Raw genomic sequence first — 25,791 nt, 5'->3', positions numbered from 1 at the left:
ACTGTACCAGTCTGTGTTGGTAGAGCAGAAGCTCAGGTTGTGAATAAAGCTCTTTATTTACCAGTTATTCGATGTTCCTTTGCTCACAAGCTGTGGGTAATGACTGACAGAATAAGGTCATGAGTAAGGGCAGGGGAAATGAGATCTCGTCACAGGGTTTTACTCTCAGTACTAGGGTGAGGAGTTTGGAAATCCAGGAAAGCCTTGGAGTGGAGGTGCTGCTTGTATCTCTGAATTGAGAGAAGCCAGCTGAGGAGATCGGAGTATCTTATAAATATGACCACTGTATCAGGTACTGCATGAAGACCTCAGGACAGAACCAGGATCCACTGGAGAGATTATACACCGATCAGCCATAAAATTAAAAACACTGGCAGGTAAAGAGAATTACATTGATTATCTTACTACAGTGGCACCTGTTAAGGGGTGGGATATATTAGGCAGCAAGAGAAGAGTCAGTTCTTGAAATTGAGGTGTTGGAAGCAGGAAAAATGGGCAAGCGTAAGGATCTGAGCGACTTTGACAAGGGCCAAATTGTGATGGCGAGATGACTGGGTCTGAGCATCTGTCAGCCGGTGAACCGGCAACAGGGTCATGGGCATCAAAGGCTCACTGATTCGCATGGGGCATGAAGGCCAAACCATATGGTCCAATCCCACAGAAGAGCTACTGGAGCACAAACTGCTGTAAAAGGTTAATGCTGGCTAAAACAGAACGGCGGTTGGGGAAAGATACAGAACCAGGACCCACTGGAGAGATTATACACCAATCATCATCTTCTTGCTGCTCCCGATTAGGGATCGCCACAGCGGATCTTTTGTCTCCATTGCTCCCTGTCTTCCGCATCCTTCTCTACCACACCTGCCACTTTCACGTCCTCTCTCACCACATCCATGCATCTCCCCTTTGGCCTTCCTTGTTTTCATTTGCCTGGCAGCTCCATCCTCAACATCCTCCTTCCCACATGCTCTGCATCTCTTCTCAGGATGTGCCCATACCATCTCAGTCTCAGCTCTCTTAGCTTAATCCCCAAGCTCTCCACATGTGCTGTCCCTCTGTTGTGCTCGTTCCTTATCCTGTCCAACCTTGTCACTCCCATCGCAAACCAGCCATAAAATTAAAAAACACCGACAGGTAAAGAGAATTACATTGATTATCTTACTACAGTGCCACCTGTCAAGGGGTGGGATATATTAGGCAGCAAGAGAACAGTCAGTTCTTGAAGTTGATGTGTTGGAAGCAGGGCTCTACACTAACTTTTTTTTTTCAGGAGCACACGTGCTCCCAAGTTAAAAATTTTAGGAGCACAGGGGGAAAAAATGGGGGCACAAGCAGGTTTTCATTTTAAAGGTTTATTGCAGCGCAAACCTTAGACACACCAACACATAAAACGCAAAATTCAATTGAGAATGAATGAATGAACAAACAAATGAATAACGAACAACTGAATGAATGAACAAACAGTAGCTAAACAGAGAGCAGAGCTCAGCAGAGCTAACATCATCATCAAGGACAGCTCCCACCCTGGCTCGGAGTTCTTTGACTTGCTGCCCTCAGGCAGGCGTTACAGGTGCATCAAAGCAAGGACCAACAGACTCAAAAACAGTTTTTTTCCCCACAGGCCATAACCACCTTGAACAATTAGCCTTTTTCACATTACGTCACTTGCAGGGGAACTCATATCCGTTTTCAGCCTTTTGAATGGAAGAAGAGGTATATGGCGGCAACATATGTTAACAAAACTGTGTCATTCACAGATAAGATTGATAATAATATTGCGCATTGTTGTTTATCATTACGTATTGTTAGCGACCATTCCAGTCACCTATCTGCCTTGTTTTGGAAAGGAAGTTTACTGACTTTCTATGGTTGCTACTTGTTAGCCAGCAGATTAGCATGCCGCCTCTTCTTCCATTCAAAAGGCTGAAAACGAATGTGAGGTTTTTCTGCAAGTGACGTAATGTGAAAAAGGCTAATTACATGCACTGACTGATGCCACTTCTGGCAGGTGTAACAACGCACCAACAAGGACCTAAAAGGACAATATTCTCACACTTCCCTGATACAGTGCAATACTTATTACAGTGCAACCTCACAGAGCAGCTTTTTAGTTTTTATAGCTTTTGTATATTTTATATTTCTACACTTTTACATCCATACCCAATGCAATACCAAATACAGTGCAATATTCTGAGTTTTGTAGCTGAACTGAGTTTCTATAACTAATATGCAATTAACATCTGCAACTCAACACGCCCAGTTGTATATATATTCTTTGTTTTCCTACTGTGTTGTGACATGCACCATTTGTATATACTGTATATTAATTGTTTTTTCTGCTGTGTTGTATGTTCCCATCTAAATGTTTGCACTGGGGTGTGTGCTTTCCATCTCATTATATAATTTTCCCGCACTTTCTCCAGTCGTTCTAGCTTTCTTCACTACACTTTCTTCCTCGTCCGTTCTTTTATTCTTGTTTCCACCATCATTGCTTTTTAAAAACGCCGTTATTCTCTGCATAGCGAATATATTTCTCAGCTCGGTCCGAACCAGCTCTCGGTTATCTCTCAGTTGAATGATCTGATGAATCCCTAAAAAGCACTTTTCTCACCTAATGCCACACCCACAACATACAACCGTGGGAAAGAGGGGCAATCACAGAAAGATGAGTAGAAAACGGGAAATGTTACAGGGGATATTTGTGATAGTAGGCTATTGTAGCGTCAGCACAAAAGCACCAGACTCAACTTTAACTGAAAGTGTTATTCAGTAGCCTAAACTTATTCAAGCTACAGACCGAGAAGAATAAAAATGCTGAAATCTCATGTCCCAGTAAAATGCACTAGCATGGCAGAATGGCAAAAAACAAGTAACTTTTTCACTCTCCCCCCCGGCTACCGTGGGAACCACCGCAGTGCAAGACAGAGGCAATGCACCCAACTACAGACAGGGAGCAAGGCGCAGGCAGAACACACACACACTTAGAACAATACAGGCCGTTACTCGTTACACTGCCATGATGCTACAAGCCTGTGTCTCTCTGAGAGGCTCCGATGAACACATTGATGTAATTTTCTTGTCTCTAGTGTAAAAAATATTAGGTAGGCTATCCAGCGCTGGATTTACATACTTTGCAGTTTAATGTTTGATACATTTTAGAATGTTAAACTCGTCACGTCTGTGCTCAGTGCTTTCCTAAATTGTCGGCCGCAAGAAGCCCTCGCACGAATGCACGTATTTTTTTTTCGTCGTTCGCGTGCCGAAAAATTCGCTCGCAAATGCAAGTGAAACGTGCGCACTGTAGAGCCCCGTCTACCACACCTGCCACTTTCATGTCCTCTCTCACCACATCCATGCATCTCCCCTTTGGCCTTCCTTGTTTTCATTTGCCTGGCAGCTCCATCCTCAACATCCTCCTTCCCACATGCTCTACATCTCTTCTCAGGATGTGCCCATACCATCTCAGTCTCATCTCTCTTAACTTAATCCCCAAGCTCTCCACATGTGCTGTCCCTCTGTTGTGCTCGTTCCTTATCCTGTCCAACCTTGTCACTCCCATCGCAAACCAGCCATAAAATTAAAAAACACTGACAGGTAAAGAGAATTACATTGATTATCTTACTACAGTGCCACCTGTCAAGGGGTGGGATGTATTAGGCAGCAAGAGAAGAGTCTTGAAGTTGATGTGTTGGAAGCAGGAAAAATGGGCAAGCGTAAGGATCTGAGCGACTTTGACAAGGGCCAAATTGTGATGGCAAGATGACTGGGTCTGAGTATCTCCAAAATGGCACATCTTGTGGGGTGTTTGCGGTATGCAGTGGTTCGTACCTACCAAAAGTGGTTCAAGGAAGGACAACCGGTGAACTGGCGACAGGGTCATGGGCATCGAAGGCTCACTGATTCGCATGGGGCATGAAGGCCCAGACCATATGGTCCAATCCAACAGAAGAGCTACTGGAGCACAAACTGCTGTAAAAAGGTTAATGCTGGCTAAAACAGAAAGGCGGTTGGGGAAAGATACTGAATTTGGGGCCAGCGGTGTAGTGGTTAGCACGGTCCCCTCACAGCAAGAAGGTTCCAGGTTCGAACCCAGTGGCCGGCGAGGGCCTTTCTGTGTGGAGTTTGCATGTTCTCCCCGTGTCTGTGTGGGTTTCCCCCACAGTCCAAAGACATGCAGTTAGGTTGACGTGGGGCGGCCTTGGGCTGAGGTGCCCTTGAGCAAGGTACCGAACCCCTGACTGCTCCCCGGGTGCTCTGATGTGGCTGCCCATTGCTCTGTGCGTGTGTTCACTGCTTCAGATGGGTTAAATGCAGAGGATGAATTTCACTATGCTTGAAGTGTGCATGTGACGAATAAAGGTTTCTTCTTCTTCAATGTGACCCCATCAGAAAAAAGTGGAAGGAGAATGAATGAATGAATGAATGAATGAATGAATGAATGTTTGCCTTGTTCTATGACACAGAACCTTATGTTTATAAATAAAAGGAGTGCAAAAGCAGGAGGATGGAGGAGAGATGGAACTGACAAACAGGTCAACAGTGATTTATAATATACCTGAAAAGTGATCTGTACCACCTGATTAAAAAGCCAGTGAGTGTAAATGCAGGTAGTTTGCATACCACATTTTGTTGAAACAGGTCCAGTCTTCTGACAGCTTTGGCATTGAAAGCAGCTCCAACAGGTGACCAGGTGGTGACATTCCTCCACCACAGCTTTAAAGGAACTCTGTGCTTTAACAGACTCAGAAACAGAACTTTAGAAGCGGACATGGCTGGACACTTCCGGAATGAAACGCACTAATATTTACAAGCACGCATGGGACTCGAGCCTGCTACCTACCTGGATACAAACATGTATAACATACACGTTATAAAACCTGTCCTAAGTTTAATCGCTTCCCAAGCGTTTGAATATTAACATTCGGCATTTATTCAACTTTATCACATCACCTGTTTTTATCGTTAATAACCTCATTAATACCTTAAAGGTTATTCATGTGGGTTCCAGCCAGCCACTAAGACCTGCAGGCTAAATCCGAAAACACTCCTCATCACACACAAAGTGCACTAAATAGGGTACATAAGCCTCTGTTTTAAAAGCCATGTCAAGCGCACTAGCATAGGGAGGACCGAGTCATTTAGGAGTCCATCCGAGGTCACGTGGACAGTGGATTTCTTCTTCGTGTACTTCCAAGAGTGGAACTATTATGAAAATATCAGCTCACAGCGACGCCTTACGGCACTCCAAACAACAGCAGCTTTGTTTGCCGGATTTTTGATGTAAAGAACAAACAGAACAGAACAGCGCCACCTATCGCACTGAGTTGATCACTTATCTGGGATTTCTCTCTTTCATAATCAATTGATTTACAATTTTGTCATGGTTCATTGTGCCTAAATAACACCTTACAACCTGCACCACGAAAAAACAGTATAAACTTCCCCCCATTTCACATCATCGCCTATTAATTCTATTAAATCGTCTAAAAGTTTAACCATCTTTAATTTGCAATTTTAACAATTTTTGCAATTAGTAATTGTCTATCTAGATATCACATCCAAACACTGACTGCATGCAACCATTAATATATTAAAAGAATAGCATGTCAATAATAAACTTTATTTTGAGCTCAAAGAAGGACGTTGTATCTTTTGATTTAACACACCCCCCAGTACAAATATATTAGTGCTGTAAATATTTTCTTGGAAAATAGACAGTTGCAAAAATGATCAGTTTTCCTGTTCCTCATATCCCATATTAAATTTCAATCTAAAAAAAATAATTCAGTGAAATTTAAAAAAAAAAGTAATTTGCTTCTAGTTAGTATTTGATAATGAAATCAAATTATGACTGATAGAAAACAATAATCTCATTAATATAGAAACTGAATAAACACACTTCAGTATTCCATTATATTTCAAGGTTTGTTTTATTTGCAAACAGCATGAATAGATCTGCAGGCTGATTCCGCAGAATGGCTGTTACATTATATATATGTATGCATGTATGTAGAGTACATATTTAATTCTTAAAAAAAGAGATTACCTGTAAGCATGCTGTGATTAATTATTTTAAGAAATCATCCTTCATATGTATCTGTGTATACATCTATATCATGTCTCTGAGAATTATTTTCACTCATATGTTTATATTTATAAGCATTATATTCAGACCCAAGACATAGCCACCACCCAAGGCAAGGCAAGTTTATTTATATAGCACATTTCATACACAATGGCAGTTCAATGTGCTTTACAGAAGTAAAATCAAAAACAGTAAACAATAGAGAAATAAAATAAAATTATTTTATGTAATTTTTATTCTAAAACAATTAATTAAAATAATTAAAAGAAAATAATAAGAAAATAATAAGAATTAAACAATAGTAGAAATAAAATAATAAAATGCCACAAAGAAAAAGAAGAAAAAAAAAACAGCAGAATAAAATAGAATAAAGTAAATTTAAAACATGCAGAGAAAGAAAATCACCCAAAAGAAAATCACACCAAGCTTTCAGTATTAGGCAAACAAAGGGCATTATGGGCCTGGGACATCAAACACTGGGGGATTGGGGAATCAAGCATACTGGGCCATGGGATGGTCACTCCACTGAGGCAGACTGCTGAGCTTTTCCTCAGTGCAGGGCTGAATAGGCCAACCCCAGGCTTTGAAGAAAGAAGCCAGATTCATGTTCACCACCTTTGAGAATGTTTCAGCATACAAGTTCATCTTTCCATCTTGGTCTTCTGGGACTTTACTGATGCTGTGATAAGCTGCAAAGACTTTCTTAAAAGCATCCCAGCCAAAACGTTCTTGCAGCTGAAACAAAATAGGTTAAGGTAAGATGATGTAGGAGTGGAGAACATACGGAAAATCTATACTTACATCTGGCTATTGTTTCAAAATCTTACTCAGTTTTAAAGATTAAGTCAAATCAAGTGAGTTTTTATTGTCATTTCTCTATATTGTTGGATACATTAGAACACAAATGTAGTTGCTCCAGGACCATGATGCAATACATCACAGTACAGAAGATGACATAAAGCGCAAATATACAAACTGCAGTCTAGACCTGTCTCCCATTTAAAACATTTTCTGCATTATGAAGCGCAAAATACGACAAAGGAGACCCCGAACTGTTGAGAAACTGAAATTGTATATCAGGCAAGAATGGGACAATATTTCCTTTCAAAACTACAGCAATTGGTCTCCTCAGTTTCTAAACGTATACAGAGTGTTGTTAAAAGTAGAGGTGATGCAACACAGTGGTAAACATTCCCCTGTGTTTTAAAATTTCTCAGTTTCAACATTTGATATGTTGTATTTGTACTATTTTCAATGAAATATACGGTTTCCAAGATTTGGAAATCTTCAAATTCTGTTTTTGTTTTACGCAGTGTCCCAACTTTTTTGGAATTGGGGTTGTACTATCGAGTAGTGTAGTGTACCAGCAATATTGACAGCAAAAAGTTCCATAAATAAAAAGTGTCTAATGAAGTTTTGTACAGTGCAGGTGTGCAGTGGTATTGAGAGTTGGAAGTAGTGTGCAGAGGTACTGAGATTGTCTGTCAAAATCATACTTAGAAAAATACATGATTTGAACAAAAAAAACCCTGAAGTCAAGATATGGTTTCATACCTGCATATTTGTAAGTACAGAATTTGCATCTATCAATTTGTAGAGAAAAGAATGTAGGTTATGATTAAGGTTCAATGTGTAGACCCAATTCAAGCGTTTTCTTACAACTTTAATCAAATGAAACTAAATGAAAACTATTTCTTTAAATGTGCAAGCATGTCTTATATTATTTTCCAGTAAAGTAACATTAATGTGTGAAGAACAAGAACAAGTGAGAGCAATAGACAGTCCCTGGTCAAAGATATTAAAATGTCAGGGAAAAAAAACAATTGAGATTTGCATCAAGTACGTTTAAGGTTTAAATGAAAATATATAAAAATATATGAAAGTTCTTTTATCTTGGCTATATTAAAGGCATTATTAGTTTTGAATAATTTTTTGGCTTTGAATATGTTGTTGTCGTCAGGGGTGCAGGCACTTACGGATGCAGTTGAAGGGGAGAGCAGGTGTGTCACAAACTGGCAGCCAAATCCAAATTGTGAGACTAAAGACAGTGTCAGGGTTGAATACTGGGTCAGTCGATTTACAAATAGTGTGTCAGAGGAACAGCAAAGGTTAGGTGGCAGTGTTGTGGGAGTTCCAGTCTGTAAGAGACCTTGTTGATTTCATGGAGAACCTTGAAGGGGCCGATGTACCTGGCACTGAGTTTCCAACATGCGTTGGGATCCTGTAGGTCCTTGGTGGACACCCAGACTCTGTTTCCCGGCACATACACGGGTGTCTCCCCTCTGTGCTTGTCGGCATAGAGCTTATATCTCCTAGACACTTGCTCTAGTCGCTGGTGGATGCTCTCCCACACCTGCTCACTTCTTTGAAACCATGAGTCTACTGCCAAAATGTGTGTGGGTGAGTCGTGGGAATAATGGTGGCTGGTACCCAAGGATGCATTGGAATTGGGCGAGTTGTGTGGCTGAGTGTTTGAGATAGTTTTGGGCATATTCTGCCCATAGGAGAAACTACAACCAGTCCTTGGAATTTTCTAGACATAACACCCTCAGGAAGCACACAATTTCCTGATTCACATGTTCCGCTCGGCCACTGGACTGTGGTTGATGCCCCGAAGTTAGACTCACTGATACCCCTAGTTTGTCCATGAATTTTGCCCATAATCTGGATGTGAACTGGGGTCCCCGATCACTCATCATACCATCGGAGATCCCGTACTACCTGAAGACATGGGAGAAAATGAACTCTGCTATTTCAAAGGCTGTGGGTAGGTCAGGCAAGGGAATGAGTTTCAGGGCTTTGGAGAATTGATCAATTACTATGATGATTACAGTGTGGTCTTGTGATTTGGGTAGATCGTGATGAAGTCTATAGCCAGATGGGTCCAGGGTCTTTGGAGTGTGGGCGGTGGCATGAACTTACCTGCGGTCGGAGCTTGGGGCACCTTGGCTTGAGCACAGGTGGAACAGGAGGAGGCAAACTGATTTATATCAGATATCATGTTTTCTCACCAACATTTTGTCCTGATGAGTTGGTAAGTGCATTGGCTATTGGGGTGTCCCATGGCAGGAGATGAGTGTGCCCAGGTAATGAGGCAACCCCGGAATGTGGTGGGAAGAACACAAGACTGGGTAGATTAGCTTCTGGAAGGTTGCGAGGTTGGGCTTGTGTCAGTTTCTTGTCAATTTCCCATGAGAGAGTGTTAGCAAAGCATTTGGGTGGCAGAATAGGTGTGGACTCTTGATTGAGGGTTGTGGAGGCATGGATTCTGGATAATGCATCAGCTTTAGTGTTTCTGGAGCCAGGATGGCATGAGATGGTAAACTGGAAGCGGGTGAAGAAGAGTGCCCAACATGCCTGACCTGGGTTCAACCGCTTAGCTGTCTTGAGGTATTCAAGATTCTTGTGATCAGTGAGGATGACAAATGGATGTGTGGCCCACTCGAGCTAGTGCCTCCATTCCTCTAGGGCCAGTTTAATAAAGAGATGTTCTCTGTTACCTATATCATAGGCTAGGCTGGCGCAAGTTTCTTAGAGAAGAACGCCACATGGTGTAGTTTAGGCTTCTCCCCAAAGTGCTGAAACAAGATGCCTCCCATGCCAGTTTCAGGGGCATCTACTTCAATGGTGAAGGATTTTGTAGGATCTGGGTGTTTAAGGATAAGTGCTGTGGTCAAGGCTGACTTGAGCTGAACAAACGCATCCTCCACCCCCTGGTTCCACTGAAGATGCTTGGGCCCTTCTTGAGCAAGGCAGTGAGAGGAGTGGAGATAGTACTGAACCCTCGAATGAACCCTCGGTAAAAGTTGGCGAACCCCAGGAAATGTTGGAGCTCCTTGACCGAAGTTGGTGTGGGCCAGGTGGTTACTGTGGACACGTTGTTAGAGTCCATGCTAACCCCTCCTGCACTGATAATGTATCCCAGGAACAAGATTTGGGAAACATGGAACTCACATTTTTCCGCTTTGACGTATAGCTAGTTCTCAAGGAGCCGGGTGAGTACTGACCTTAGATGCTTTTAATGACTGACTGACTTCGTCTGGGGAGTAGATGAGAATATCGTCGATGTATGTGACTACATAGCATCCCAGCATGTCTTGGAGGATGTTGTTAATGAGGCATTGGAACATGCTGGGTGCACAAGAGACCCTATATGGCATGACACAGTACTTTCCCAGAGTCTAATAGGGCAGAAAGAACATGGGAAGACTCTGAGAGGTTTAACAATACATTGAGCTTAAGGAATCAATGAAGAGAAAAGGCTTTGTGACTCAGAGGGGTGCTGGAGCTATGTTCTTTCCCAAAGTTGTCACGTTTTCTGGTGTTGGGTGGTTGAATGGGACAATGGACTAACAGATGATCAGGTTCACCACAGTAGAAGCATAGTCCCTCCCAGCATCTCCTCTCTCTCAGAGTGGGGCATGCAAGTGTTAGAGACCTCCATGGGTGGAGGAGACTGAGCTGGCTGGATGTTTACAGGAGCGTGCTGCAAGGAGGGCCTGTTAGGGAGGAGATTGTCCAGCTTAAAGGCCAGATCAATAAGAGAGTCCAAGATGTGCTGTTCATCATGGCATGCAAGTTCGGTAAGGATGAGTAGGTCCAGATCTTGGTGGAACATGGCCTTCAGCACTGGTTCATTCCCTCCACTGCCAGCCACCTGTGTATGGAATTCAAGGGCATATTCGGCCACTCTCCTTTCTCCTTGCCATATAGTTAGCAGTTTTTCTCCTACTTCGATGCCCTCAGGCTGATGACTGAATACTCTCTTGAACAGTTTGATGAAGCAGTCAGAGGAGGTTGTGAGCTCGCTGCCTCACTCCCATACTGCGGTGGCCCATTGCAATGCCCTGCCAGTGAGCAAATTAAGAAACTGGGTGATCTTCTGCTGATCAGTAGTCTAAGTTTGGACCGTGAAGAACAGCAAACATTGCAGAAGGAAATCCTTGCACTCCAATATCTCACCAGAGAAATTATCTGGTCGAGGAACAATTGTAGATCAACTCACAGTGGGCGCTGGACATGTCAGGAGGGCCTGTGAGACAGCAGCAGTGAGTTGTGAAATACGGATGTTCAAATCACTCAACATTTGTTGGTGTTCTCCTAACAGTCATCCCTGCACAGAAAGAGCAGTTTGCTTCGCTTCCTCTGCTGCGTCCATGATGGCAAAGTATCCTGTCAGGGGTGCAGTCACTTATGGATGCAGCTGAAGGGGAGAGTGGGTGCGTCGCAAATTGGCAGCCAAATCCAAATTGTGAGACAAAGGACAGTGTCCGGGTCGAGCAATGGGTTGGTTGATTTACAAACAGCGTGTCAGAGGAATAACAAAGGTTAAGAGTCTGAACATAAACAGAAAGCAGGGTCATAGTCCCGATTGTCATATACAAGGGAGAAACGGCTTGGTATGATCAGGGACACATACACAGAACGATACTTCACACTGATAGTTTGTAACCGAAGTCCTTAAGTAGTGGTGGCTGATGAGATGTGATGAGGAATAGATGCAGTGGTGATTAGAATTCGGGAGAGGGAGGGCACTGTGGTGTTTGGGAATTGTAGTCTGTGGTGGCCATGTTTGTAGGCTGCCACGAACTTTGATTGCTGGCACTATCAGTGACAGTTGTAGTTTGCGCTGATACAGTACAAATCTGCTAACATGACACTTAAATGTAATAATTAAGTAGAATTACTTCAGTGCATTCCACCTCCAAAAAGAAATAAATGTACTCGGAAAGTAACCAGTGATAGAGCAGTTATAAACATATATAGAAATATATCTGCATTGCTACACTGTGTACTTTTTTTTTTTAAACAGTTACTCTTCTATAATTACTGACTTAGTTCAGTAACTGGAATGTAAATATAGAATCAATCATCCCCTCTCACCAAATACTTTTATACTATTTTTAATTTGTATTCAATAAAATAAATAAAAACACAATCAGAAAATATGGAGTTGTTTACCTGTATGTATGTCTCCAGGGCTGTCCAGACACTCCAGTCCTGCAGCTTCCTGCCTCCCTTAGCATAATTCTCAATTCGTTTCTTTCTGTTTTCTGGAGACATGTTATCATGAGCCTTGGCCCTGTTCACCCCCAGCACCTCCTCATGCACATACACCGACCACAGGTTACAGGTGCACTCAGTGGTATGTGGAGGGAACTCCCACACAGAGCGCTGCTGATTATGGCCCAATTCATGAATGGCCCCCCAAATACCCTGTGTTCGAGCTGTCTCTGGGTTCATGAGTTCTGGGGCAGAGGAGGAGTGAATCATTACCGGGTAGCCGGCATGCATAAAACCTGTTATGAAAGACCGGGGGATTGAGAAGCTTTGTTAGTCAATCACACTGGGTCTTTTACCAGCTTTAGTAGCTTGAGTTAATATGGTTTGTGCTACTGACAGTTTCCAGCACGTACCACAAGAGATCTGAACATCAGCGACAAAACGTTCCTTGCGTGGAAACTTGGCAGGTTTTGAGGCTAAGTCAGCCACACCCTTCATTATGGAATTCCAGAGAGCCGCCACCTCATCAGGTCGGTCCAGTTTACGTATGAAGTCTGAGTGTAAGGTAATGATTACATTCTCAAACTCCAGTTCTGCCCAAGGAGCTGGTGCATTACGGATCTCCTTCACCCAGTCTGCTACACTGGTTTGTCCTGATGGAGAGGAAATGTTAAGTTCACTTATTTGATTACACTAGAATGGCTTGTGTTTTACCAGCATATGTTAGTCTGAACACTCTTTTGGAACTAGATTATTTTATTCTTGATCACTAAATTGGTTGGCCAAGATGTGGCATTTTCAGTGACTGACTTAAGCAAGAGACAAGACTGAAAACTGACATTGGATGCCTGTGATCTTCAGGCCCTCAGGCGACACTGTATTAAAAGCAGACACGTGTCTGTAGTGGAAATCACTGTATGGGCTCAGGAACACTTAATTCAGGAAAACCATTGCCTGTAAAACAGTTCATTATTGCATCCACAAATGCAAGTTAAAATCATATATAAACAATATCCAGAAACACCACCACCTTCTCTGGGCCTGAGCTCTTTTACAGTGGACTGAGGCAAAGTGGAAAATTGTCCCAAAGTCTGATGAATCAAAAGTAGAAACTCTTTTTAGAAATCATGGACACTACACATCCTCCAGGCTAAAGAGAAGACGAACCATCCAGCTTGTTATCAGTGCACAGTTCAAAAGCCAGCATCTGTGATGGTATGAAGGTGCATTAGTGCACATCACATGGGTAGCCTGTACATCTGGGAAGGCGACATTAAAACTGAATTTTTTATATATAAAAAAGAGTCTAGGTGCTAAACTGGCCTGCCTACAGTCCAGACCAGTCTCCCATTAAAAAGATTTCGCACATTATGAAATGCAAAATATGACAAAGGAGACCCCAAACTGTTAAGGAATTGAAATTTTATATTAGGCTAGAATGGGACAACGTTGCTTTTTCAAAACTACAGCAATTGGTCTCCTCAGTTCCCAAACGTTTAAAGTGTTGTTAAAAATATAAAAATAGAGGTGATGCAACACAGTGGTAAATATGCCCCTGTCCCAACTTATTTGAAACGTGCTGCTGATATCAAATTCAAAACGAGCATATACAGTTGTGGTCAGAAGTTTACATACAGTGACATGAATATCATCTTTGATGTGAATGTCATGGCAATATTTGGGCTTTCAGTAATTTCTTTGAACTGTTCTTTTTCTGTGGCAGAATGTACAGCATACATCTTTTATTAAAAAAAACACTAGAATTTGGTGCACAAGTTTTAATTTTCTTTGGGTTTTCTGAAATCAACACAGGGTCAAAATTATACATACTGTACAGGGTCAAAAATTTACGTATGCTTACTTAGGTTATTAATTCAGAGGTGCTGAAACTTCTAAAATGTATTTTATCTTGCCAAGGCCGAGGTCTCTTAACTTCCTGTTAGTGATTATGATTGACTACAGCTGGTAGCTTCTCTGTGCCTTCATAAAAAGGGTTTGTTTACAGCACTCATTTGATTGACCAATGCACAATACAATGGGAAAGTCCAAAGAGCTCAGTGCAGATCTGAGAAAGAGGATTGCAGATGTGCACAACTCCAGAATGTTTCTTGGAGCCATTTCTAAACAACTGCAAATTCCAAGATCACTTCAAACTATTGTATGTAAGTTACTGGGAGGTGTAATCACTTTGCCAAGCCACTTTGCTTCAAGAAAACCCAAACTGTCACCCCCAGCTGAAAGGAAATTGGTTTGGATGGCCAGGAATAACCTGGGAACCACCATGGCACAGCCCTGCCATGAACTGGAAGCTGATGGATCACTGTCTACAGTTCAGTGAGTTTTACATCACCATGGACTAAGAGGTTGCTATCCAAAAAATACCCCCTGCTCCAAAACTGACATTTTCAAGCTTAACTAAAGTTTGAAGCTGACCACACGAACAAAGAAAAAAGCCTTCTGGAGGATAGCTGTATGGCCAGATGAGACAAAGACTGAGTTGTTTGGCCACAATGACCACCATGGACACTGTACCAGCTGGTGGTGGTGGTGGTAGGATCATCATGCTCTGGGGCTGTTTTACTTCCAGTGGAACTGGTTCATTGCACAAAGTGGATGGAATAATGAAGAAGGAGGACTACCTCAGAATTCTTCAGCATAAACCATCAGAAACTTGAACACGACTTGGGACTTACAACAGGACAATGAACCCAAACATGCATCAGAGCTGGTTGTGGTGAATAAAGCAGGCTAACATTAAGCTTAAAACAAGTCCTAACTTTAACCCTACTGAAAAATACATGGACTGTGCTTATAAGTCGAGTTCATGCCAAGAAAAAAAAACAAATTTAATTTAACTCTACCAATTCTACCATGAAGAGTCATCAAATATCCAACCAGAATTCTGCCAGAAGCTTGTTCATGGTAAACAAAAATGGTTGGTCAAGGTGAATCTTGTGAAGAGACATTTTACCCAAATATTAGGTGTGCTTATGTATATTTTTGATCCTGTATGTATAATTTTGACCCTGTGTTGATTTCAGAAAACCCAAAGAAAATTAAAAGTTGTGCACCAAATTCTAGTGTTTTTTTTAATTAAAGATGTATGCTGTACATTCTGCCACAGTTCAAAGAAATTACTGAAAGCCCAAATATTGCTATAACATTCATATCCAAGATAACATTCATGTCACACTATGTAAACTGCTGACCACAACCGTATTTTTCAAAAAACAACAAAATTTTTCAGTTTCAACATTTGATATGTTGTCTTTGTACTATTTTCAATGAAATATAGTGTTCCTATGATTTGCCAATTATCAAATTCTGTTTTTATTTACATTTTACACAGCATCCCAACATTTTTGGAATTGGGGTTGTAAGATCGGATTTCATTTCTGAAGGCAATGTTTTGATATTTGGCCACAACACTGAGCCTACTACAACAGACATGATTTAATTGAATTTAGCAAGTATAAGAGTTATGGTCACCTCACTAACCTACTGACAAATCAGTTTAAAAATACAAAGTATTTTTTACACAGCAGTTGTCTATCCTCTTCCTATAATAATCAATTTCTAATAAATTATTGTCAATATTCATCAATTATAGTGGTTAATAATCAATGAATGATTGCTACCTCGATTCATTTCACTCTCTATCTTCTAAATTGATCCAAACTGTTTGATTGTTATACCCCTGATTCCACATCATATGCCAGTAAATGCCCAAAATGTAGACCATCAATTACTTCAGACAATAAAAGCTTTCTTTTTTAAAAAAAAATTGGTCAGTTGAAAACACAAGAGATTTGGCTGCATATGGAAATATGACGTCACCAAAGTTTCTCATGTTGTTTTTAGTTCACCATCAGCTAATCAGAGTATTAGTTAAAAATAGTTATTCGCAAGCTCCTGTTTTAGTAGTATTCCATGCTGCTGTTAAGGAAATAAGTGGCAATTGAATTTACCAAACTTGTAGTATGGGGCTTTTATGGCTGTTTGTACAACAACCTCCACCTCATCCACTTTGCTCTTGCATGGTGCAATTATGTATATGAGGCCTCCCCACAAATTACAGACCGACAGCATCTCACTCTCCAAAGCAATTCGCTCGTGCACCACAGAAGCGCGTTTCAGAACATCTGCATCGCCCAAGAAATCTGTCTGACATCCAATCTGCAGCTGTAGACATATGGTGTAAAGATTACTCTACTTTTCCTGCAAATATCTAAATGTATCTCCTCATTTGTTACACACACACACACACACACACACACACACACACACACACATATGTATAAACATGTTTGAATTATGTCTAACAGTGTAACAGACTGAGCAGCATAGTGAGTAGTGTAATTACCTGCCAACCTTTGCCTTTGATTTCTTCAGGTACTGCAACGTAAGTCCTCATTCCAGGAGAGAGATACAGACCTGTGCTTATCCATTCTTCACAATCTGTAACAAAATATCGCTGAAGGTTATACAGTCTCATCTGTAATACAGTACCTCTTAGTGTATATGTACACCCGAGGCTGAAACTAGCCACAAGAACACAGAGGTCTGGACCTTGGTAATTTTGCATTTTTTTTTTAAACCTCTCATGTACAACCCCAATTCCAAAAAAGTTGGGACACTGTGTAAAACATAAATAATAACAGAATGTGAAGATTTGAAAGACATGGAAAACCTACATTTCATTGAAAATAGTATAAAGACAATATATCAAATGTTGAAACTGAGAAATGCTGTTTCTTGAAAAATATATGCTCATTTTGAATTTGAGGTCAGCAACATATTTAAAAAAAAGACTGACAAAATTGTGTAATGCTAAAAAAAAACCCTTAATTTGGTTAACTGGCAACAGGTCAGTAACATGATTGGGTATAAAAAGTGCATCTCAGAGAGACTCAGTCTCTCAGAAGTAAAGATGGGGAGGGGTTCACTACTCTGTGAAAGACTGCATGGGCAAACAGTGCAACAATTTAAGAATAATGTTCCTCAATGTAAAATTGCAAAGAATTTGGGGATCACATCATCTATGGTACATAATATCATTAAAAGGTTGAGAGAATCTGGAGAAATCTCTGTATGCAAGAAACAAGACTGAAAACTGACATTGGATGACTGTGATCTTCAGGCCCTCAGGTGACACTGTATTAAAAGCAGACGTGCCTGTAGTGGAAATCACTGTATGGGCTCAGGAACACTTCAGAAAACCATCGTCTGTGAAAACAGTTCATTACTGCATCCACAAATGCAAGTTAAAACCATATATACACAATATCCAGAAACACTGCCACCTTCTCTGGGCCCAAGCTCTTTTATGATGGATTGAGGCGAAGTGGAAAATTGTCCCAAGGTCTGATGAATCAAAATTAGAAATTATTTTTAGAAATCCTAGACATCATGTTCTCCAGACTAAAGAGGAGAGGGACCATCTGACTTGTTATCAGTGCACAGTTCAAAAGCCAGCATCTGTGATGGTATGAAGGTGCATTAGTGCACATGACATGGGTAGCTTGCACATCTGGGAAGGTTTCATTAATGCTGAATGATATATACATGTTTCAAAGCAATATGCTGCCATTCAGACAAAATCTTTTTCGGGGAAGGCCTTCCTTCTTTCAGCAAGACAATGCCAAACTGTTTTCTGCACACATTAAAACTGCATGGCTCTGTAATAAAAGAGTCCAGGTGCTAAACTGGCCTGCCTGTAGTCCAGATCTGTCTCCCATTTAAAACATTTGGCACAATATGAAGTGCAAAATACGACAAAGGAGACCCCAAACTTAAGCAATTGAAACTGTATATCAAGCAAGAATGGGACATTTGTCTTTCAAAACTACAGCAGTTGGTCTCCTCAGTTCCCAAATGTTTACAGAGTGTTGTTAAAAGTAGAGGTGATGCAACACAGTGGTAAACATGCCCCTGTCCCAATTTTTTTGAAATGTGTTGCTGGTATTAAATCCAAAATGAGCATATATTTTTCAAAAAACAATAACATTTCTCAGTTCCAACATCTGATATGTTGTCTTTGTACTATTTTCAGTGAAATAAAGGATTTCCATGATTTGCAAATTATCGCATTCTGTTTTTATTTACAGCTTACACAATGTCCCAGCTTTTTTGGAATTGGGGTTGCAGCATATCTCCAGTTGTTAAATTCAACAAGGACGCAATAGTGTCCTGACAATGTGGTTTAGTGTACGATGTGGTGCAGTGTATTATGGTGACCCCAGAGCAGCTAAAGAGTTGTATCCATAGACTTAATTATTTTGGCCATTATGTTTAGCTCCACCTGTTTTCTTGTTGAGAGACCTGCAATGCATATATTATAGGCTAATGTACATGCATCTTAGCTATGTCCTATATGTGAGAGTCTATATAACAACATAAAAATATGAGTGTATATTGGAGGTTTTTAAAATGTAAACCTTTTTTTTTTTTTTACACTACTCATAACTTTGTTAGCCAAATCAAAAGTTGCAGTAACTGATTAGGGTGGCTCCAACTTCATTAGCTGGCGATAAATAAACATTTAATGCTAGGTCAATATAAAGTTGTTATATTGTGCAAGATTACTCATTAATAACACACTGAGCAGGATTGTGTATTATTTACTCTCGTATTGATGGTACAGCATCATGTAATGCAATTCGGAAATGAACATGGTAGCTAATTTCGGCTTCTAAACCAAAATGTTCAGTTCAATAAAATTAAAAACAGTCTCACTGGAGTGAGAACAATTTAACAATGGTAACATAACAGAGATTTGAAATTAGCAATTCCTTCACGATGATGAATAATAACTATGATATTTCTGCAATGTGGACCTCGCAAACAGTTCTTGATCCTGGTTACAACCCTGAGAATGCTTTAACTTAAACTGCATGTGGCACATATTTTACAATTCAGTTTTCCCCCTTGCAGTGCTTTTAACATTAGACAAAGTGACAAATGATCTTTCAGATGGTTAATGGTATCATCGATGTTTGGCAGAGGTTAGTTTAAGCTAACTGTTGTATAACACACAAACTCAGCTTTAGAGTCATGCATACTCAATAAATACAATCCGAAACAGAAAATTCAGTTTCTAAAAAACCTCAAATGATTAAAGAAAACAGAATCTTTACCAGATGTGTTTGCACTGATCCGGACTCTTGCATTGGATACCGTAGGTAGGTTGGGTATGTTGTTGATGATGAATGGCAAAAGTGCATCAGGATCTTTGCACACCCTGTACACCTCACTTCCCACATTAAGCAGTAGTTTATCTTTGGTACTTTTAACAGGACATGTTTGGCACACTTGTGGAACGCCTGCCTTTTTCACCATATCTGTGAGCAGTGCAACCATTGAAGTATAGGAAGCACTGTCATGATCCTGCATGCGCAGATAATTTGTGCAATCATTTCTCAGCTTCTGCAGATATTCCTGTTCATGTTTAGTAAAATCTTGGCCCTGGATGACATGGCAAGCAAAGCGCCGCAGCAAGTCACGGAAATGGTATGCCTCTGTTCTTCTGTCTCCATCTTCAGTTATTTGCTGGGCTTTATACAAGCCACCTTCCAAGATATTACCCATGAGAGACAGTCCCATTTTAATGAGGATATGATTTCCTGGGCAATCAGTCATCACATTGCGCTGAGGGTTGGACTGTGCCCAGTACCAAGCATGACCTCCTATCATGAGTCCTCCACCCTCAGCAACAAACTCCTGGATCTGCTGACATTGAGAATCATCGTAGGAGGTACAGACAAAGACACTTAGGTCTTTTCTAAATCCAGTGAATTGACAATTTAGTCCTGAATTGCTCAGAACACGATGGGCATCTTTAAGTTGGGGCACGATTCCGATAACCCCTTTGCGGTCTTCATCAAGCCAGCGGATAGCATTGATCAAGAAGGTAGACAGCGAATCACGACCAAGGTAGCTTTCGTGGGTGGCCACAATTATTCTCCCTTGTCCATAGTAGGCCCCAGCAATGAATGCTCTCCCAGATGGGTCACATGCAATAGGAAAGGCTAAGGGTCCATGTGTCAACACTTCAGAAGCTAAAGCCCCACCTCGAATATCAAACTCAGAAACACCTTGGAGTAGGAACTTTAGGTCATCTTTGAAGTCCTTACCAATCCTGGGAATAAGCCAACATAAACCAAGTGAGATATTTGAGACAATTAAAAGAAACTTTTAAACACAAACAAAAAATTTACATTTGCTTTACTTACGACACTGCCAGCCAGCTCGAGGGAATTTCCATGGGAACAGGAAATTTGCCACGTTCCCCTGGAAGATGTGAGAAATAGATTCCTGCCACACTGCACACTTTGTTGCCGGGGAAGCAGAGTAATGTATTCTCTCCTGGATGGGTCTGAGCCCAGTGCCAAGCTTGACCAGCAATGAGCAAGCCTCCCCCAGATTTAAGGAAGGCTATTAACTCTTTGGCACATGAATCGACACTGTAGGCATTGGTGACATAGACTGCTAAACCAGCATTTTGGAAATCTCCTACCTTGGTTTTCAGAGTGCAGTCAGATAAATTTTCTGCAAGGGAACTGTAACTCTTTTGAATGCCTATAGTTTTGCTTTCAGACTCAGATGGCATAAGCCATTTCAAGGCATTTTCTACCAGGACTGGGAAACGTGTTAAATACCCCTCATGTCCCAACACTACTATACGTCCCCGGCCATAGCGAGATGCAGCCATAAGGACCTGACCTCTTGGATTCATGCTGAGCGGGAAGGCTTGGTTGCCTATTAGCACAAGGTCACTTGGCACTGCATTTGCCTGGAAATCAAGCTCCTGAATCCCATTCATAAGAGCGCGGTAGTCCAACTCTTGTGCCATTGCGCTTCAATTTAATTTTTTGGAGAATGGTTAATCTTTGGTATTTCTGGCCTGATGTACTCAATAAAGATTAGGTCTTCTGAAGTTGTAGTGCTGCTGAAAGAAAATAAAAAAGATGTAAGAATGTTCATATAATGTATTTCAGATCACAGCCAGCTCTAAGGATGTAATGCTCAGACAACTTGGATCAATACATCAATTTAAAAGGCAGTGATTGAAATTAAACAATGCACAATCTTAAATCGGTTATTATCAGCAGAAAAAAAGAACAAACAACTGGGGGTGTAAAAAATAATCCATATTTTTAAACTGATCTGTAAATAATTTAAATCGGTCAGCGAGCTGATTTGTCTGGAACTTGGATGGTTAAAAAATGTTGTGTTTTTGTATTTTTACTGTAATATACCTTTTGTTTTTATGGGCCCACAGTAATTGGTTTTTACTGTTGTGGTGTCCCTGCCTATCCGTCATTGTATTTACTAGGCGAAGTTAAATAAATAATAAATAAATAAATAAATAAAATAATTCTTCTCTACTTCATTATTCAAGAATTATAATAAATGACTTTTGAGGCATTGAGAGGAATCAGCTGAGGTGGCTCGGGCATCTTTTTCGGATGCCTCCTGGACGCCTCCCTGGGGAGGTGTTCCAGGCATGTCCCCCCGGGAGGAGGCCCCGGGGAAGACCCAGGACACGCTGGAGGGACTATGTCTCTTGGCTGGCCTGGGAACGCCTCGGTGTTCTTCCCGAGGAGCTGGCCGAGGTGTCTGGGGAAAGGGAAGTTTGGGCTTCCATGCTTAGACTGCTGCCTCCGCGACCCGGTCCCGGATAAGCGGAAGAAGACGAGACGAGACTTTTGAGGCAAACTGTAAGGCTGTATACAAAAAGGGGAACCAGTGTCTGTTTTGTCTCAGGAAACCGTCATCATTTCACACTGACAAAATATTGCTGACCATGGCTGTAGCCAGCTATGAGGCCCCCGCGGTCCGGACCTCGGTCATTTTTTAAGAGCTGAAAATACATTTGTATGCTAAATATTCAACTGGATAAAAAATAAAGAATAACATTAAAACGTCTCCGTAAAAAGTGCATTGTTAATTATGTTAAACGTTGATTCTGTCTTCTGTGTCTGTTTCGTGCGTGCAGCTCTGAGACCAAGAACACAAAAACGAATGAGTGTGTGACTCGGGGGAGGAACGCAGTGCAGGAGACACGTTTTTTCCATGGTAACCATCAGCGCACTTTCATGAAGCTGTTAAATTTACATTTTCGAAGCAGCGCAGTTTTGTCCTCATTGCTTGGGCCAGATCAAACCATTAAACAAGCTTAAATTATTCTTACTCTTGCCACATACATGATTTTTTTTTTCAAAACTGATGATATTCAGTTCAAACACCATTAAAAGTAATTTCAGGAATAGATCTCTTGTGTGACGTGTAATTCACCCCTCTCATTTAAATATGTCAAAAATTTTTCAGCATCACGGACCTCTGTGATTTTAAAATGCTGGCTATGGCCCTGCTGCTGACCCTGTTTTATCATGCTTTTATTGAATCGGTTTTATGTTTCTGCTTGGCGTCTTGGTTTGGTAATCTGTCACCTAAAAATAAGAGGTGCCTGAACCAAATAGTGAAGTGGTCCAGTAAGCTGATGGGAGAGATGCAGTTAAATCCAGAATCACTGTACTCCAGACAGGTACAGAGGATATCTGGATCAATTTTAAAGGACACTTCTCACCCACTACATTGTGAGTTCCAGCCGCTCCCGTCAGGACGTAGATTAGGGTGAATCAGTTGCCCTCACTTTCATAAAATCTGATGCATTTTTGTTTGGGTGTTCCTTTTCACCAATAAAGACATCCTGTAAAAATTTTTTGACCATATTCAAAACTCTAATGGTGACACCATGAGGTTCATTTTTTGCCAAAAAACGCTTATTTTATGTTTTCGCATAAGGTTTGAATCACAATGTTGGACTCCATTTATTGATTTCTTGTGACCCAGAGATCATGTTAAGAACCTTTGCAAGGGATTGAGAAGCATTAATGTGATTCATAATACATTTGTATTGTTTAAAAGTAGTTGAACAATGATTCAATGAACAGCTAAAACTCAAACTGTGCTTGATAATATATTTAGAATATGTACTAAAAATGTATATCTAAGATATTTGGTATACTCTATAAGGTGCCATAATGTTTCATGAAAAGTGATTGAAATTTTGTCATAAAAGTCATAAAATAGCAGCTTTTTCCACAACTTTGAGCTCCTGGTGCCACCATTAAACTTTTGAATTTTGTCAAAATATTTTACCCAGTGTGTTTTCTTACCAAAAGGAACATAAAAACAAAAATGCATCATGATCGGAGGAACTTTTCATTTTTAGGGGGCAACTGATGCACCCTAACGTAGATATAAAGTACCACAATGTAAAACCAAGCGTTATAAAAACAGTTTTGTTCCTGCTGCCATAAGCCTTTTTAATAAGTCTTAGCTTCATGTGGGGTTTTATGTGTTTATGTTTTTATGTTTTAATGTTGTGTTTTATGTGACGTTTATCATTAAAAAAAATGTGATATGTTTATCACACTGTTTTATATGTTTTATGTTAGATGTTTTAAGTGTTGTTTCGCATGTGTGGAAGAGAAAGCTGACTCACTTCACTGCAAAACAAGTTTACCTTCGGGTACAAATAAAGTAACTTGAACTTGAATTATTGGTAGGCTTAACCCAGAATGTGAACAAAATTGGCCACATTTCTATGGGAGGCGACAAAATTGAATTGTATCATAGCAGATTCTGTGGTCAAATTAATGAATCATTATGCATCAAAATTGTAAGACAGTTGTACCCCTAGTCAGTCCATGATCTAATTTGAGACTGATTACATATTTAGAAAATGTTTTAATACAATTAGCTCTGCAGTACTGAAAAGAAATGCCATATAAAATGCTATGTACATCGAGAATGAGACTCAAGACTATCAAGTTGATAGTCTCTGAGACCAAGAACAAAAACAAGACAACCAATTGTCAAACAAAAGCGTTCATATTCCACCTCTCTATGTGAGAAAAGAAAAAAAACAAAGCAATAAACGCACTACAATGCAGTGTTGGTTGAGCAGAAATGTAAAACAGTCAAGTGTTTAGATTGAACACTTGATCGACTGCGCCACCCTTTAACTCCAGCTGCAGACAAAAGCACACAGGAGCGCTAGCTTCAGACAGCTCGATACCTCACAGCTCGGCTAGCTGTGTGTGCTAACAGCAGCGCTCCTTTCCTCATTCTCTCCCAGACAGAGCAAGCCTGCTGCCCCTCTGTCACTGCCCTTTTCCATCTGACACTCAGCAGCACTGAGAGAGCACATATCCTACATAACGATAAAGAAAAACGTTTAAAACAAACACCAGGTTGTGTGTAGATTATATATAAAATGGTCCAAGCAACGGTATTACTCCATCCGCCAGCACACATGTCAATGCTAAGCTACACAAACACCCTGTTCAAACTAGCACGCTAGCTACATTAGCTGTGCGCACGCGCATACACACACACACACACACACACACACACACACACACACAGTCAACTTACCCACAAATAAATAGGAGTAACAAGTCAGGCTGCCTCTGCTTGAACTTTCAAATGCTTGGCATGTGTTAACTTGAGCATTACAGGGTTTGACATTAACTTTTTAAATCCACTTGTCCAGTCTGACAAACAGCAAGACTTTCCACTTGTCCTGACCATAACCTTTTTATTACTGTGTATTTACAAGTTCAGTGGAAGGAAAATGATTAACAAAATTTATCAAAAAGCAGATATAGTTATGATAGTCATTATTTATTTATAATTTTTTCAATAAAACTCAAACTTTAACTGTAGCAATAAACAAAAACTATCCAATGCCCCATTACGGTCCATGTGTGGGACCACAGGCAGGTGTTGGTGTGGAAGACGCCATCCTCTACCTGCTACACCGAGCCCACTCGCATCTGGATAAGGGAAATGGCACAGTGAGGATCCTCTTTTTGGACTTCTCAAGTGCCTTCAACACCATCCAGCCCCTGTTGCTTCAGGACAAACTGAACAGGATGCGAGTGGACCCCTGCCTGGTCACCTGGATCTCCAGCTACCTCACTGACAGGCCGCAGTACGTTAGGCTGAAGGACATCACGTCTGACACTGTGATTAGCAGCACCAGAGCACCCCAGGGCACGGTGCTGGCCCCTCTTCTCTTCACCCTGTACACCGTGGACTTCTGCTACAACTTGGAGCTGTATCACATTCAGAAGTTTGCCGATGACACAGCCATCGTTGGGTGTATCAGTGACGACAGAGAGGAGGAGTATAGGAGCCTGGTGAGGGACTTTGCTGTGTGGTGCAACAGGAACCATCTCCAGCTCAACACCTCAAAGACCAAGGAGCTGGTCATTGACTTTGGGGGGTCCAGACCAAGGTCACGACCAGTTCTGATCGAGGGAGTCGAGGTAGAGGCTGTGGATTTCTACAGGTACCTCGGGCTGTGGCTGGACAGCAAGCTGGACTGGACTTGCAACACCAATCACTTATTCAGGAAGGGACAGAGCAGGATATACTTCCTAAGGAGGCTGCGGTCCTTTAACATCTGCAGGAAACTCCTGTGGATGTTCTATCAGTCTGTGGTCGCCAGTGTCCTGTTTTACACCGTGGTGTGCTGGGGAGGCAGCACATCCAAGAAGGACACATCCAGGCTGGACAAACTGATCAGGCGGGCCGGCTCTGTGGTCGGCATGAAGCTGGACTCTCTGGTGACGGTGGCAGAGAAGAGGTCTATGGACAAACTGTTGAACATCATGGACGATGCCAGTCAC

At 41.2% G+C, this 25,791-nt stretch overlaps 2 protein-coding genes across 3 annotated transcripts in view; both read right to left on the bottom strand.

The window, feature by feature from the left end:
• Positions 1-5,144, bottom strand: part of mipepa (mitochondrial intermediate peptidase a) — a 50,670-nt gene extending 45,526 nt beyond the window's left edge. The window contains exon 1 of the mRNA XM_060944187.1: positions 4,621-5,144. Coding sequence (XP_060800170.1) covers positions 4,621-4,770 — 150 coding nt within the window. The 5' untranslated portion in view covers positions 4,771-5,144. The remainder of the gene's footprint in view (positions 1-4,620) is intronic.
• Positions 5,145-6,392: 1,248 nt separating this feature from the next.
• LOC132901645 (TRPM8 channel-associated factor homolog) overlaps positions 6,393-25,791 on the bottom strand; it is a 32,505-nt gene continuing 13,106 nt past the window's right edge. The window contains exons 2-8 of one of the 2 annotated variants that reach the window (XM_060944186.1): positions 20,320-21,035; positions 19,225-20,225; positions 16,452-16,546; positions 16,057-16,270; positions 12,502-12,741; positions 12,047-12,384; positions 6,393-6,820 (exon numbers count right to left, since the gene is read on the bottom strand). In XM_060944186.1, the coding sequence (XP_060800169.1) occupies positions 6,578-6,820; positions 12,047-12,384; positions 12,502-12,741; positions 16,057-16,270; positions 16,452-16,546; positions 19,225-20,225; positions 20,320-20,939 (2,751 nt within the window). In that variant the 5' untranslated portion in view covers positions 20,940-21,035 and the 3' untranslated portion in view covers positions 6,393-6,577. The remainder of the gene's footprint in view (positions 6,821-12,046; positions 12,385-12,501; positions 12,742-16,056; positions 16,271-16,451; positions 16,547-19,224; positions 20,226-20,319; positions 21,036-25,791) is intronic. The other variant, XM_060944185.1, reaches the window with a different exon arrangement.

This window comes from Neoarius graeffei, chromosome 17 (assembly GCF_027579695.1).
Source record: "Neoarius graeffei isolate fNeoGra1 chromosome 17, fNeoGra1.pri, whole genome shotgun sequence".
Classification (NCBI taxonomy): domain Eukaryota; kingdom Metazoa; phylum Chordata; class Actinopteri; order Siluriformes; family Ariidae; genus Neoarius; species Neoarius graeffei.
Note: the sequence above shows the minus strand (reverse complement) of the source record. Positions and strands in the feature narration are given on the sequence as shown.